Source organism: Vipera ursinii (genome assembly GCF_947247035.1).
Source record: "Vipera ursinii genome assembly, chromosome: Z".
NCBI classification, from domain to species: domain Eukaryota; kingdom Metazoa; phylum Chordata; class Lepidosauria; order Squamata; family Viperidae; genus Vipera; species Vipera ursinii.
This window is the reverse complement of record NC_139517.1, coordinates 9,592,747-9,609,105: the sequence shown is the minus strand read 5'-3', so window position 1 is coordinate 9,609,105 and position 16,359 is coordinate 9,592,747. Positions and strand designations below refer to the sequence as shown.

At 45.9% G+C, this 16,359-nt stretch overlaps 1 protein-coding gene across 1 annotated transcript; it reads right to left on the bottom strand.

Annotated features, from left to right (window-relative positions):
* Positions 1 to 3,733: 3,733 nt before the first annotated feature.
* Positions 3,734 to 8,934, bottom strand: LOC310649364 (leukotriene B4 receptor 2-like). The gene is made up of 2 exons (XM_083377748.1): positions 8,597 to 8,934; positions 3,734 to 5,730 (listed from the first exon to the last, which is right to left on the bottom strand). Coding segments are annotated over exons 1-2 (1,131 nt in total). The 5' UTR covers positions 8,599 to 8,934; the 3' UTR covers positions 3,734 to 4,601.
* Positions 8,935 to 16,359: the final 7,425 nt, after the last annotated feature.

The following is a 16,359-nucleotide window of genomic DNA, read 5'->3' as shown; positions in this document are numbered from 1 at the left end:
CTGCCATGAAGGGCTTTAAAGGCGATCACCAAAACCTTGAATTGCACCTGCAAGCAGGCTGATAATCAGTGCAGCCCGGGGAGCAGGGACCATTCCTGGGCCCCCAAAACTACCTGTGCTGCTGCACCACTGCACCCACTTTTGACAGTGAAGGTCAGGAATCCAGTCACTGCCCAGATTGAGATGGGTGATATCTAAATCTGATAAATAAATATTCCTGGAAGATCCAGGTCAGCAAATCCTTCACTGAACATCATAGAGCAATTGATGTGGACATCAACTCCCAGAATTCCTCAGCCAACCATGCTGGCTGGGGAATTCTGGGAGTTGAAGTCCGTAAGTCTTAACATTGCCAAGTTTGGGGACAACTGTCATGGGGCATCTGGACAGTGACCAGCTCCCTCTACTGGTATTCTATCACATCTTGGCTGACTCATTTCCAGTCCTGGAGACAATGCCCCCCTCTCCCCCCTCACATTGGTTAGCAAATCTTCACAAAGAGCTTTACAGAATTTCAGGCGTTTGTTGCATCTGTGGTTGGTATGTGCAGATGCAGGCACTGTCGAAATAGCCAGGAGGGGTGCAGAAACTCCACCGAAAGTGAAATGCAAAAACAAACAAAAGAACTGTGAACTTCCCCTTCGAGTGAAAATGTTGGTATTTATGGCTGGCAGAGAAAAAAAAGAAGCAGACAAGAAAAATTAAACCAGAAAACAGTGGGGAAAATAGATTTTTCTTCCAAATGCATCAGCTTAACACCTAATGCTAGGGCCAGAATGAGGGCAGAAACACATATTTTTTGGGGGGGTCATCCCCCTCTTTTAAAATTTTATCCCCCAAAAGATTTATCTTCTTGTATTTCTCAATCAGCATTGCATATATGCATTAGATTAGGATTGGTGCAGTGGCAGTCCGATTCATTTAGGGCAGAGTTTTTCAATCACAAGTGGCTGGGGAATTCTCTAGGAGTTGAACTTAAAGTCTTAAAGTTGTCACACTTAAGAAACACACACTTCAAAGTTGCCAAAGTTAAGAATCATTGTATGTTGATAGTTGTATCTTTGTAAAACCAGCATTCAAAATGACATAATCACCAGGCAGCTCACAAACATGGATAGAAAAGTAATTTTCTCTGTTGCTACTGCCACATGGCTGCTAATTCAGCTCTGATGCTTCAGTTCACAAACAAACACCAACATTAATGGTCATGGCTTAATTGTCTATGAATTTTTCCAAATCTCCTTAAGACCAGCCAAATGGGAGGAAGTCTCAGCCAGTAGTACGACTGACTGAGCATATCAAGAACAGCAAGCTAAACTGGGTTGTGTATGGTTTCTACAAGGAGAGGGACCCATTAGAAAATCCTAAGCTAGACTAGAAAATTGATTTTTTTAAAAAATAGAAGAAGGCAAGAATAAATCACATCCTTGTGAGCCTGCAGTGTACTGCAGCTGCCAAAAAAGCCAACACAGTCTTAGGCTGCATTAACAGAGGGATAGAATCGAGATCACATGAAGTGTTAAGTACAGCTTTATAATGCTTTGGTAAGGCCACACTTGGAATACTGCATCCAGTTTTGGTCACCGCATATAAAAAAGATGTTGAGACTCTAGAAAGAGTGCAGAGAAGAACCACAAAGGTGATAGGGGAGTGGAGGCTAAAACATAGGAAGAACAGTTGCAGAAATTGGGTATGTCTAGTTTAATGAAGTAGGGACGCGGTGGCTCAGTGGGTTAGGACGCTGAACTTGTCGATTGGAAGGTCGGCAGTTTGGCGGGTCGAATCCCGAGTGCCGTGTAACAGAGTGAGCGCCTGTTACTCGTCCCAGCTTCTGCCCACCTAGCAGTTCGAAAGCACGTAAAAATGCAAGTAGAAAAATAGGGACCACTACGGTGGGAAGGTAACAGCATTCCGTGCGCCTTTGGCGTCTAGTCATGTCGGCCACATGACCACGGAGACGTCCTCGGACAAGCGCTGGCTCTTCGGCTTTGAAACGGAGATGAGCACTGGCCTCTAGAGCCAGAAACGACTAGCACGCCTTTGCGGGGGAACCTTTACCTTTACCTTTTTAGTTTAATGAAAAGAAGGATAGGGGTTACATCAGGGGTCTTCAAACCTGGCCCTTTTATGACTTGTGGACTTCAATTCCCAGAATTCCTCAGCCAGTTTGCCTGGCTGAGGAATTCTGGGAGTTGAAGTCCACAAGTCATAAAAGAGCCAGGTCTGAAGACCCCTGGGTTACATGATAGCAGTGTTACAATATCTAAGGGGCTGCCACAAAGAAGACAGAGTCAACTTATTCTCCAAAGCACCTGAAGGCAGAGCTAGAAGCAATGGATTGAAACTAATCAAGGAGAGAAGCAACCTAGAATGGAGGAGAACAATTAATCAGTGGAACGACCTGCCTCCAGAAGTTCCAACACTAGAGGTTTTTAAGAGGTGCAATCTTATCTGAAATGTTATAGGATTTCCTGCTGAGCAGGGGGTTGGACTAGAAGACCTCCAAGGTCCCGTCTGACTCTGTTATTCTGTTCTGTTTTGGCCAAGAAAACTACAGCCACTTGCTTATGAAGTCACCAGCTCAGTTAAATCATACCATTTGTCTTTCTCAGCTACAAATCTAATCAGGATTTCCTGGGTTTGGGGGAGTGTCTGAAAAGTCTAAGGTAGTTGACAAATTAGGAAGGGTTCTTGTGTGAGGCAGTCTGAATGCATTGATAAAATTCAAAAGTATCTCTTTCCATAATTAGGCAGAGTGAATTAGGGTTGCATAAAGCTTTGCCGTGATGACACCACTTCAAAGTGTGTTCATAGAGCTACCTGCCCCCACCTATGTTGCCTTGCAAAGCAAGATGGCTCCGAGACTTCCAGGAACAGAGTTTGCCTCACCCCAACTTTCGCAAGGCTGCTAGTTTAGAACTCTCAGACATTAATGTGTCATGAAACAATAAGATTTCTTTGCAAGTTCAACTGAAAGTCCCATTGAGCACTCGCTCTTGTTCAGCACAAAAGTACAGTTCCCTCCTGTAGACAAGACAATTAAAACCCATTGTAGTTGCTTCCCAACCCTCCCACATTTTAGCTAATATTATATTGCATCTTGACATCGTGGCCTGAGACATGTTAACTCTCAGCTTATTTCTCTGTGTTGGAGAAGGTCAAGGGACAAATGAAGACTGCATTCTTCAGAAGAACCATTTTGTCATCCTGATCATCTCTCAGTGAGGTGAACTCCATAGTCTGCCATGAAGCACACAAACAAAAAAAGCCTTTTATCTTGCTTTATCTTGTCTATTTTTAACAGGCATTCTGGACAAATATCCTTACCATAAAAATGGATTGAATACATTTGTAAAAAAAATGCAGATCCCCTTATTGTACAAGAAAAGCATATTTGTCCTAGATAGGCATGCTAAATTTCAGTTATCTGAATTTTCCCATTAGCTTTGTCATTAAAAGGACACAAGGACAAAAATGGAACGTGGACACTCATTTGTATATAATAAACATTTTATTATTGTAAACAACCCAAGACAAATATTGTTGGCCTATGTGCTTCCTGCATTCCTACTGACTGCTGTAGCACAAAGAGAGAGGTTGTCTGAAATGAAAAAAAAGATTCCATTTTTGGTTTTTACTCTCTTCCTCCTCTTCCTCTTCCTCCTCCTCCTCCTCCTCCTCCTCCTCCTCCTCCTCCTCCTCCTCCTCCTTTTATCTTAAAAAAGACCAAATGCCTTTCTCTGTTTTTAGAAAAGGCGTATGTTGCCTGCAAGCAGATAATGAAAGAATTTACTGCAGACATTTTCCTGACTCCTTTTAGCTTATCAGATGTCAGATTGCAATTATTCCACAGTGAAAACATAATTTGTTCTCTTATCATAAACACACGCACTCAAGTCCATGTTTATATGCATATGCATGTGTGTGTGTGTCAGTTTATTCAACTAGCTTCTGTTAACTATTGCTTTTAATTTTGAGATATTTGAGAAACTACATTTTTTTCTCATCCAAATATTCCCTGCAAAAAAACTGTATGTGATTTTTTAAAGGGGGGGGGGGGAGGCATGAAGGCAGGCTACTGGCATCCAACCATTCATGAACAATTTATTTACTAACCGATAAACACTCTGTCCATGCTCAATACTGACAACAGATCTTTGCTCTTTTCATAGGAGTCAAGCCTAAAGCCTAGCTATGAAAATAAAAAAAACAGATGTAAAATCAGTGTATTGCATTTCTTCAAATGGATGTGGCAAGAAGTGAAAAGCCATGAAAAAAATAAGGAAACAAAGAAATAAACAACAGTTCCATTAACCTAGATACAAAGGGAAAAGGTGGGTGAGAGAAAAAAAATAGTTGCACATATCATGTAGTGTAGAAATGTTACTGATGCTTTTATTTAAATCTCAGTTTTACATAAAGAACAGGCAAGTAGCAGGACTGGAATTCATATTTTGCAGGCAGATGATCCTAGCTTCATTTCTTTACTTGGTAAAACCTTTGCATGAAATTCTGAATAACTACCCAATCAGCATTGGCATATGCTGGAGGAACTGGTCCTGCCCAAGGCAGTTTTAGAATTTCTTGTGTAGTGAATCAGTCTAGGAAATGTTATGTGTTGTGTCATCAGTCAGCCTACAATTTGTGTCCCTGTCAACCCCATCACAATTTCCCAATAACTGCTGGTCCAGGTTCATGCATGGCCCAACTTGGTCTTTGTCCAGGTTTTTCTGAGACTGAGACCTCCGTCCAAGCCCCTCAGATGCTCCCTCAAAAAACTGAGCAATGAAATTGGCACCCGAAGTCTTAATGAGATTCCCAGCGGCAAAGACATAGAGCACTGGGTTGATGCTGCTACTCAGGAAGGCTAAGGCTGTGGCTCCTGCACGCCCACTCTTCCAGGCCTGTCCCAGTCGGTTTGCCATTTGCCCCGAGGTTAGATTGGAAGCCACCTGGATCATGTTGATGATGTGGTAGGGTATCCAGAGGACAGCGAAACAGATCACAATGGCCACGATCAGTTTCTCGGTCCGAGCCCCTTTTCTCTTTCGTACTCCCCTGAGGCGGACAAGAATGGCTGAGTAGCAGCCAACAATAATGGTGAATGGAATCACAAAGGCCACCACGGTCTCCATGGTGAAGTGAAAGATGGTCAGGCTCTTCCTGGAGTGACAAGGCTCACAAATGAAATGTCCCCGTGAGGGTTCCTTCAAGACTTGGCGGAAGAAGAAAGCTGGCAGAGACAACAAAATGGCCCCCAGCCAAATCCCTATCAAGATCTTGACCACCAGATTCTTCTTCCGGATGGCTTGGGAATAATAGGGCTGGTTGACTGCCAAGCAGCGATCTGCACTCATGAGAGTGATGATGAAGATACTAGCAAACATGTTGATGCAACACAGGTAGTACACTCCTTTGCAAATGACCCAGCCAAACAGCCAGTTCTTGAAAATAAGGAAGAGGACAAAGAAGGGTGTCAGGAGAAGAACCACTGCATCTGCCACTGCCAAGTTTAGGACCAGAAGGCAGGTGACTGAGCGATGGCTCGGCTTCATTTTCCAAAGGATGCTCCAAATCACAAAGAAGTTCCCAGGTAGCCCAATCAGGGCAGCCAGGAGGAGAAACACAATGCCAGTGATGCTGGAGGTTGAGGAGCTCACAAGGGTGCTGTTTCCCGATGTCAGGAGGCAATCATTGGTGGTAGCATTCAGCAAATGGAATGGGGGTGCCCTAGTAGGAAGGAAGATATGGAGAAGTTTCAGATGCCAAGAGCTGGATTATGCTTGCACCCCACCACTAAACTCAATTTTGTTTCAACATACTGTTTTCTAGCAATAGTAATAGCACTTAGACTTATACACCACTTCATAGCACTTTTACAGCCTTCTCTAAGTGGTGTACAGAATCAGGATAGTGCCCCCAACAATCTGGGTCTTCATTTTACTGACCTCAGAAGGATGGAAGGCTGAGTCCACCTTGAGCTGGTCAGGATCAAACTCAGTGCAGTGGGAAGAGTTAGCCTGCAATACTGCATTCAAACACATCTCATACTGCATTCTAACCACTGCATCACCATGGCTCTCCCAGTTGCAGTGAGCCAGAGATAGACTTGGTCTCACAAGTTCTAAGCTCTGGGGCATGTTGACCATATTCCTTTCTTCTGTTTGCTTTTCTGATCACTGCTACCTCTCATATTGGCTTCCTTACCCAAATGAGTGATCTCTGGTTGCTTCTTGAATTTTGCCTCCATACCTTTTACCTTTTTGGGGGCAGGACAGTAGCTCAGCGGTTAAGATATTAGGCTTGTCAGATGGAAAACTGATAGCCCAGGTTTGAGACCCAAGCACCACAAGACAGGATGAGTTCCTGTCTTCACCCCAGCTCTTACCAACATAGCAATTTGAAAGCATACAAAATGTGAGTAGATAAATAGGTACCACTATGGTGGGAAAGTACCAGCTCTCTGCAATGTCATTCTGGCCACAAGACTACAGAAAGTGTCTTCGGACAGTGCTACCTCAATGGCCTTGAAACAGAGATGAGCACCGCCCCTATAGTCGCCAATGAATAGCAGAGTAAAGTCTGCTGGGACTCCTTTACCTTTTTAAAATCCTGGCTATTCCATGTCCAGTAGCCATGAGTTTCACTACCTCAGAAGGTACTGTGTGACTAATAAAGGAGAATATTTGTAGCTCAGGGTTGACATGAGGGGTCCTTAGTACTCTCTGAGTTTGGTGGTTTTCTTGCAGACATTTCATTACCCAGCTGCTCCGGGAGCTGCATTGGCTGCCAGTTGTCTTCCGGGTGAGATTCAAGGTGCTGGTAATGACCTCTAAAGCCCTACATGGCATGGGTCCGGAGTACCTTAGGGAGCACCTGCTGCCGGTGTCAACTTCCCCCCGCCCAGTTCGCTCCCACAGAGTGGGCATCCTCAGGGTGCCACTGGTCAGAGAGTGCCGACTGGTGGCCCCCAGGGGGAGGGCCTTCTCTGTTGGTGCGCCTGATCTGTGGAACCGTTTACCGGTAGAGCTCCGGATGGCCCCCGACCTTCGCTCCTTTCGACATGATCTAAAGACCTATTTGTTTGAACAAGCCGGCCTGGTCTGATGGGTTTTGGGATTTTATTATGTTTTTATGTATTTATCTGTTTTATTGGGCATTATGGTTTAATCTCTTCTTAATTTTTGTACTTTTGTATTTTAGTATTTATTGCCCTGTTCACCGCCCTGAGTCCCTTGGGAGAAGGGCGGTATACAAATTAAATAAATAAATGAATAAATAAACTAGGTAATATCATCTGTGCTAGTAGTGATAGTGGCTGATGATAGGTAAAGGTAAAGGTAAAGGTTCCCCCACACATGCGTGCTAGTTGTTTCCGACTCTAGGGGCTGGTGCTCATCTCCATTTCAAAGCCGAAGAGCCAGCGCTTGTCCAAGGACGTCTCCGTGGTCATGTGGCCGGCATGACTAGACACCAAAGGCGCACGGAACGCTGTTACCTTCCCACCGTAGTGGTCCCTGTTTTTCTACTTGCATTTTTACGTGCTTTCGAACTGCTAGGTTGGCAGAAGCTGGGAGGAATAACAGGCACTCACTCTGTTATGCGGCACTCGGGATTTGACCCGCCAAACTGCCGACCTTCTGATCAACAAGCTCAGCGTCCTAACCCACTGAGCCACCGCGTCCCTTGATGATAGGTAGTCATCGATAGTGACTAGCACTGATGATGTTACCTAGTTTGGGTAATGAAATGTCTGCAAGAAAGCTAACAAACTCAGAAAGCACCAAGGTACCATGTGAGGCAATAGGCATTCTATTTCATCTTGTTTGATTATTTCTCTGGCAATCATTTGCATTTGACAGCTGCGGAGTTCATTTACCATTTTCTCTCTATTTTTATTCTCTTTGTCTGTTTTCTTCACCATTTGACTAATAAAAACATACCAGATCTCCTTTCTGAAATCACTTTGGTGTTCCCACCTACAAAAGATGTTCCAACAATTTTCTGAGTTTGGTATCCTTTTTGAAATAAAGCAATCAAAAAAACCAAGGATGGTGTTCCACCACTTTAGCATGCATCAAGCAGGAAAGTCCTTACTAAACCTGGTTATTTAATTTGCACAAATAAGTGATAACCCTAACCAGAATCTGAATAAAAATATCTTCTTTCTTTCTTTCTTTCTTTCTTTCTTTCTTTCTTTCTTTCTTTCTTTCTTTCTTTCTTTCTTTCTTTCTTTCTTTCCTGTTTTTTTTCCTTCCTCCCTCCCTCCCTTCCTTCCTCCCTTCCTTCCTTGTGGAATTTTGTTTTGCCAAGTCATTGCCATCTCATTATCATTGTCTATAAATTAAGATTAATTGTGCCTGCTTGGATAGCAGCATAGACCAACAGACAGGCAAACAGATAATTATTTTCCTGGGTTCTTATCATACATTTCTGCTAATTCCTTTCCTTTCCAAATTCCCAAACGGAACGATTCAAGGATTCCCCCAAATATCTCATACAATGGGACTGCTTCTTTACTTGCCTCAGTTCCCTTCTTTTTCCTGCTTGGGAGTGCCACTTATACCCCCCGACACCCCCAAGTGAAAATACTCACATGGGGGATAGCCATCCACTTCAGGTCACAGAGGGGCCAGTGTCTCCTGTTTTCGCTGGATTAATGCCTTCATACCCAGTCCTTTTTCATGCAAAGGTTGCTTCTTTTACTGCTCTCCCTTTGCTTGTCTAGACTGGAAGCTGGAATGAGATTGAGTAATGGAAGAGCAGGGGAGTGTCAGGGAGGCTGGCTCAGTCTGCAGGCACGAACTCACACCCCTGGCTTCTCCAGGGAACCTCCAAGTTGGGACTTGCTGGAGGAAAGAAGACCACACCCCTGGCTTTTCCTCCTCCAACAAGTCCCAACTTGGAAGTTGAGCGTGCATGTGTTTCCTTCTTTTTCTTTTCATTTTCCTTCCTTTCTCCTTCGGCCTTAGCCTTCTGCTAAGCTGTCAACCTTCCCTTCCTGTGTCATCCCTTCATTCTCTCTCTGCCTTGCTTGAGAAGGAAGGGACTTAAACCACAGAGCTTTATCTGGGGGAAGCTGATAAGCAAGGCCATCAAGCATGCAGGCAAGCATTTAGCTGTCCTTCCCTCACTGTGCAGTTTACACGATGCAGTGGATGAGTTTTCCCAAGTTTTTGTTGTTGTTGTAAAGGACCAATGCTATTTTTTAATGCCCTATAGCAGTGATGGTGAACCTTTTAGAGACCGTGTTCCCAAACTGCAACCCAAAACCCAATTATGTATCGTCGGGTGCCAGATGGGTGTGGCCCATTGGGTGGGCGTGGCCCATTGGATGGGTGTGGCCCATTGGGTGGGTGTGGCCCATTGGGTGGGCGTGACCCATTGGGTGGGCATGGCTATTTGGGTGGGCATGGCCACGGTGGTATTGGAAGACTGGGTGGGACTAAAAAGTTCAATCAATCAATTCCAACTTTGCAAGATCTTTTTTTTTCCCACGAGAAGTTGAAGTTGACTGATTGATTGAACCTTTTCTCTTTTTTTGCACACAGCAGCAGAGGCCTAAAGTGAAAAGGTTTTATAAAACCCAGCTGAAGGCCTAGGAGTGGGGTGATGGTGCATGTGCCCACAGAGAGGGCTCTGCGTGCCACCTGTGGCATGCGTGCCATAGGTTCACCACCACGGCCCTATAGATACAGTGACCGTACATCCTTTATTATACAGAAAGTCCCTTATTTCAAAAAGCCATCCTTTGGGGTTTCTTTATTGTTTTTTTCCCAAAACCTCACATTTGTTCTTTACAAGTAGTCCTCAACTTACAATTGAGCCCAAAATTTCCATTGCTAAGTGAGACATTTGTTAATAGCAATAGCACTTAGACCAGGACTTTTTAACCTTTTCACCCATTGTACCACTTTTAGGATATGGCAACATCCGAGTACCACCAGTTGCCTAGCAAGGTGTCAAAAACTTGAAAAAAAAGGGGAAAAGTACAGGTAGTCCTCGACTTACAACAGTTCACCTAGTGACTTTTCGAAGTTACAATGGCACTGAAAAAAGTGCCCCCCAAGCCACAGCCAAGCAGGACACCCGCCTGCTTGCCCAGCAGTGCTCTTCCTCCTGTCTGAGGTTTCCATTGTTTTGAGCATTTCTGTTGAGGATTGGCAATGGGGGGGAGTGTTTGGTTTTTATTCCCCCCCCTCCGTCTGCTGGGTGGTTGCAGCAGGTTTTGGTCACTTCACATGACCCTGGGACACTGTGACCATCATAAATATGAAACAGTTGCCAAGCATCTGAATGTAAATCACAAGACCCTGGAGATGCTGCAACATCCCAGCTGATCGGCGCTTCTTTTGGAGCCTGGTGCTGATCCTGGCACGTCCGCTGAGCCCTGACAGCCCTGCAACTCCAACCATCTCTTGGTCAGGCTTGTGTGGTGCTGCCACTGGTTGAGCTCATTCCCCTCCCCCGTTACCACTTTTCTAGGATGGTCGCGTACCACCTGCCAGGTACCAATGTATCACAGATGGTACCCGTACCACTGGTTGAAAAGCCCTGACTTAGACTTATATACTGCTTTACAGTGCTTTACTGCTTTACAGTGCTTTACAGCTCTCTCAGCAGTTTACAGAGTCAGCGTATTGCCCTCAACAATCTGGGTCTTCATTTTACTGACCTCAGAAGGATGGAAAGCTGAGTTAATCTTGAGCCGGTGAGAATCGAATTGCTGATCAGGCAAACTGCTGGCAGTCGGCAATCAGCAGAAGTAGCCTGCAGTACTGCATTCTAACCACTATGCACCATGATTAACTGAGTTTTGCCCCATTTTACTACCTTTCTTGCCACAGTTGTTCAGTGAATCACTGCAGTTGTTAAATTAGTAACACGGTTGTTAAGCGAATCTGGCTTCCCTGTTGACCTTGCTTGTCATAAAGTTAAAAAAGGGGATCGTGTGAGCCCGGGACACTGCAACCGTCATAAAGATGAGTCAGTTGCCAAGCATCTGAACTTTGATCATGTGACTGTAGGGATTCTGCAATGGTGCTACGTGTGAAAATTGGTCATACATTACCTTTTTTTCAGAGCTCTTGTGACTTCAAACGGTCACTAAACAAACTCTTTTAAGTTAAGGCCTACCTGTATTTGGATCATTGAACTTTTAATGTACAAGTGGAACCAATTTATGCACAGTGTTTCCCACTCATGTGAAAAATATGGAAATGGAATTGTCTTTTTAAAATAAATTTATCTATACTGTTTGATTTTAGATATTTTTTATTAAAATATGTATCTTTACTGTACAGTTTTTCTTGGTTTTGTTCTTGAATTTTCCTTTGTAAAGCAAAGTTATAAGCATAAACATTTTCTTTTCCTTATGAGCTTCTTTCAGATTTGCCATTTTTCAGATTTGAAAAAAAATACCAATACTAATAATAAGAGAGGCCATGAATGTGTCTGTTTGCTACCAAGAAGTTGATCAGTCACAAAGAAAAGCTGAAATAAAGTGGGTGATCTAATAATTGAAGGTCACCTGAAGATTTGAAGTCCCCTTAAACTCTGCAGAAAATAAGCATATTTTGAGGTAGAAAAGGGAAAACATGTGAGGTATAAATAGGCCTGCTGGTAAAAAATAAAATAAAATAAAGTTAAAATATGCCCTTCTCTCTTCTGCAGTATTAGCTCTGCTTTCATGTAGGATCAGCAATAACTTCCCATTTTGCCCTTCTGCTCAGCAACAAAAACACATACTTACACAAACAAAAATGCAGGCCTTAGCTGCCAATAGCTTCCCGCTCCTGTGCTAAGTCATTGTTTGCTTAATCCAGAGTTTCTGAAACTTGGCAAATTTAAGATGTGTAGACTTCAACTCCCAGAATTCCCCAGCCAGCATGTTTACCAAGTCACAGTGTATAGCAGGGGTCTTCAAACTTGGCCCTTTTAATGACTTGTGGACTTCATCTCCCAGAATTCCTCAGTCAGGAAAGCTGGCTGAGGAATTCTGGGTGTGGAAGTCCACAAGTCATAAAAGGGCCAAGTTTGAAGACCCCTGATGTATAGGTTTACCGAATCATTCTGATTGAGAACACTAGAAAACAAATTTTCATTTAGTGTAATATATACATTTACACACAGGTTTTTTATTTAATTATTTATTTTTTCCCTGTGGGCTCTTCTTCTAAATTTAGATCACCATAGGCTGTACTTTCCCCTTTATTGAGAAGGAGTATATGGAGCTGCCAAGGGGAAGGCCATACTGGTTAAATTTGTGTCTGAGCTGGCCACAAATGCGCTGAAAGTTTTATGTCTCTTATCTCAAATTCTGAGCCTGAATTTGATTGAAGTTTCAGAAGTAGAATGAGTATTATGTAGCTACTGTAGTTTTGCAGAGCTCTTGGGCCAAAAAGTGTTAACTTAATGGTACTCATGAGGGAGAAAAACAGAATAGTCTTGACCAAATTAGAAAGTCCATCCTCTCCAGTGAGCTACTTCAGGGATCCCCAAACTTGCCCACTTTTAAGACTTGTGGACTTCAACTCCCAGTATTCTCCAGCCAGCATGAGGAATTATGGGAATTGAAGTCCACAAGTCTTAAAGTGGCCAGGTTTGAAGACCCCTGATCTACTTCATAGCATTGGCATCATGCAGGGGGCTTCCCAGCAAGGAATGTTAGCTACCTCACTCCCCAAAAAGCCACCTGTGAAGTTCCTCCCCAAATTTATTCCTTTCTTTGAAGAAAAGTCTCCAATGTCATTTTTATTTTCCTCTTGAAGGCAGGATGCAAACGAGTGGGTTTTACATTGGATCCTAAATCCCGTACAATCCCCTCATAAACATATTCAAGTCCATACGCTGTAGATTGGCCAACTTTCCAAGATGAAATGGACAATATTTTCATGACAGTGAATCTAATTGGAAACTACAGTTAGTCCTTACAACCATTCGTTCAGCCGCTGTTCGAAGTTGCAACAACATTGAAAAAAATTGACTTACAACCAGCCCTTGCACTTACGATGGTTTACCCCATCCCCACAATCATGCAACCAAATTTGGGTGCTTACAACAGTTGCAGCATCCTGGAATCACATAATTGTCATTTGCTGGTGTAATTGCTGACTGCCCAAAGTGTGATCATGTGACTGGGGGGGAACCAACAGAACATCGAATCTACCCCCTGAGAGATTTGTCATAACTTCTAGTAGTTGCTAAGCAATCAATTGTAAGTCGGGGACTTACCTGTAGTTTCCAGTTAGGTTCACCGTTGTTTATGTTTATGTTTTATGTTTTATTTAATTTATATACCGCCCTTCTCCCTGGGGACTCAGGGCGGTTCACAGGGCATATAAATAAAAATACAATACTATACAAAAGTTAAAACAAAGATTAAATCGGTGCCCAATTAAAAACAATAATACAATCTAAAAAGACAATTTAAAACCCAACTCCCCCATCAGGCCAGACCGGCCAATTCAAACAAATGGGTCTTCAGACCACGACGGAAAGTTCGGAGGTCCGATGCCGTCCGGAGCTCCACCGGCAGTTGGTTCCACAAAGCCGGGGCACCCACAGAGAAGGCTCTCCCCCTGGGGGCCGCCAGTCGGCATTCCCTGACCGGAGGCACCCTGAGGAGGCCCTCTCTGTGGGAACGCACAGGGCGGAGGGGAGTTGAAGCCGGCAGCAGGTGGTCCCCGAGGTACCCCGGACCCATGCCATGTAGGGACTTAAAGATCATAACTAAGACCTTGAACCTCACCCGGAAGACAACTGGTAACCAATGCAGCTCGCGGAGCAAAGGTGTAACATGGGAGTACCGGGAAACTCCCAAGACAACTCTCGCGGCCGCATTCTGTACCAGTTGGAGCCTCCGAGTGGTCTTCAAGGGAAGCCCCATGTAGAGAGCATTACAGTAGTCAAGGCGAGAGGTCACGAGCGCATGAGTGACCGTGCACAGGGCATCCCGGTCCAGATAGGGCCGCAACTGGCGCACCAGGCGAACCTGGGCAAAAGCCCCCCTAGTCACGGCCACTACATGATCTTCTAGGGTAAGCCGTGAATCTAGGAGGACTCCCAAGTTGCGAGCCCTATCCACGGGGGGTAAGAGCTCACCCCCCATAGAAAGAGGTGGAACATTTTGAATGTCCCGGGATGCCGGAATGCACAGCCACTCAGTCTTGTCAGGGTTGAGCTGAAGTCTGTTCCTCCCCATCCAGACCCGAACCGCCTCCAGGCAACGGGACATCACAGCGAGGGCATCACTGGGGTGGTTCGGGGTCGAAAAGAAAAGTTGGGTATCATCGGCATATTGATGATACCCAACTCCAAAACCACGAATGATCTCACCCAGCGGTTTCATGTAGATGTTGAACAGGAGAGGCGAGAGAACCGACCCCTGAGGAACTCCACAAGCGAGAGACCTCGGGGTCGATCTCTGCCCCCCTGCCAACACCGACTGCGAACGTCCCAGGAGATAGGAGGAGAACCACCGAAGAACCGTGCCTCCCACTCCCAATCCCCTGAGACGCCGCAGCAAGATACCATGGTCGATGGTATCGAAAGCCGCCGAGAGGTCTAATAGGACTAGGACAGAGGAATATCCCCTGTCCCGAGCCCTCCAGAGATCATTCACCAGAGCGACCAATGCCGTCTCCGTGCTGTACCCGGGCCTGAAACCCGATTGGTAGGGGTCCAGATAATCCGCTTCATCCAGGACCAGAGGGAGCTGATGCGCCACCACACTCTCAACAACCTTCGCAAGAAAGCGAAGGTTGGAGACCGGACGAAAGTTGTTCAATACAGCTGGGTCCAAGGCAGGCTTCTTGAGGAGAGGTCTCACCACCGCCTCCTTCAAGACGGTGGGGAAATAACCCTCACTCAAAGAAGCAGATATAACCGCCAGGAGCCAGCCTCGTGTCCTCTCCCTAGCTGCATAAACCAGCCAGGAAGGGCACGGGTCCAACAAACATGTGGAGGAGCTCAGCCTCCCCATAATCCTGTCCACTTCATCAGGGGTCACAGAATCAAACTCTTCCCAGATAACATTGACAAGACCGTCCGTGTCCTGATCGCCTGACTCTGCCCAGCTGGAGTCCAAACCGGTCCGAATCCGAGCGATTTTATCCGACAGATGTTGACTAAATTCCTCGGCACGACCCTGCAAGGGATCCTCCCTCACCTCCTGATTAAGAAGTGAGCGAGTCACCCTAAATAGGGCGGCCGGGCGATTATCTGCGGACGCAATGAGGGTAGAGAAGTAATTACACCTCGCCACCCTCATCGCTGCGAGATAAGACCTAATATAGGTTCTTAACCGCAACCGGTCGGGTTCGGATCGGCTCGACCTCCAACAGCTCTCTAGGCCCCGTTTCCGACGCTTCATCTCCCGGAGCTCCGCGGAGAACCATGGAGCTCGCTGGGATCTGCGCCGGGTCAGGGGCCGCAAGGGTACAACCCGGTCAAGTGCCTCAGTGGCTGCCCTTTCCCAGGTTTCCACTAAGGCATCCGCCGAGCTGTGAGCAATGGAGGCAGGTGGGGACCCCAGCGCCGCTTGGAATCTGTCAGGATCCATTAAGCGTCTGGGGCGGTACCATCTAATTGGTTCCGTATCCCCACGGCGGGGGGTGGCAAAACGGAAGACCATCCGCAGGAGATGATGATCGGTCCATGACAGGGGCATAATAAATGGAGAGCCCCCACCAAGATCATCCAACCACCGTCTAGATAAAAAAATCAGGTCAAGAGTGTGGCCTCCCTCATGAGTTGGTTCAGAAATTACTTGCGTCAGGTCCATGGCCGTCATGGAAGCCATGAACTCCCGAGCTAGCTCAGATGAGCCTCCCAGGGATGGTAGATTGAAGTCTCCCAAAACTATAAGTTTGGGAAACTCAACCACCAACCCTGAGAGGATATCAAGCAGCTCGGGCAGGGCTGCCGCTGTACGACTAGGCGAAATGTACGTCAGCAGCAAACCCAACTGCGCCCCAGAACCAAATCTCACAAAGAGAGACTCACACCCGACTATCTGAGAAACGGTGGTCTCCCGCGGACATAAGGTCTCCCTAATGATAACCGCCACTCCCCCACCCCTACCTTGAGCTCTAGGCCGGTGCAGCACCCGGAAGCCTGGTGGGCAGATGTCAACCAAAGGGACCCCACCCTCTGGGCCCAACCAGGTCTCCGTGATGCAGGCCAGGTCCGCATGCTCACCCTCAACTAAATCCCTAACGAGGGGAGCTTTGTTAACCACGGACCTGGCATTCAGATACACCAGCCGGAGCTCAGGAGGCTGCACATCCTCGCTCCCGGAACCTCGGGGAAGAAGCAGAGGGTCGGAGCGCCTCACCGCTTGCAAGTAGCGGAGATGGC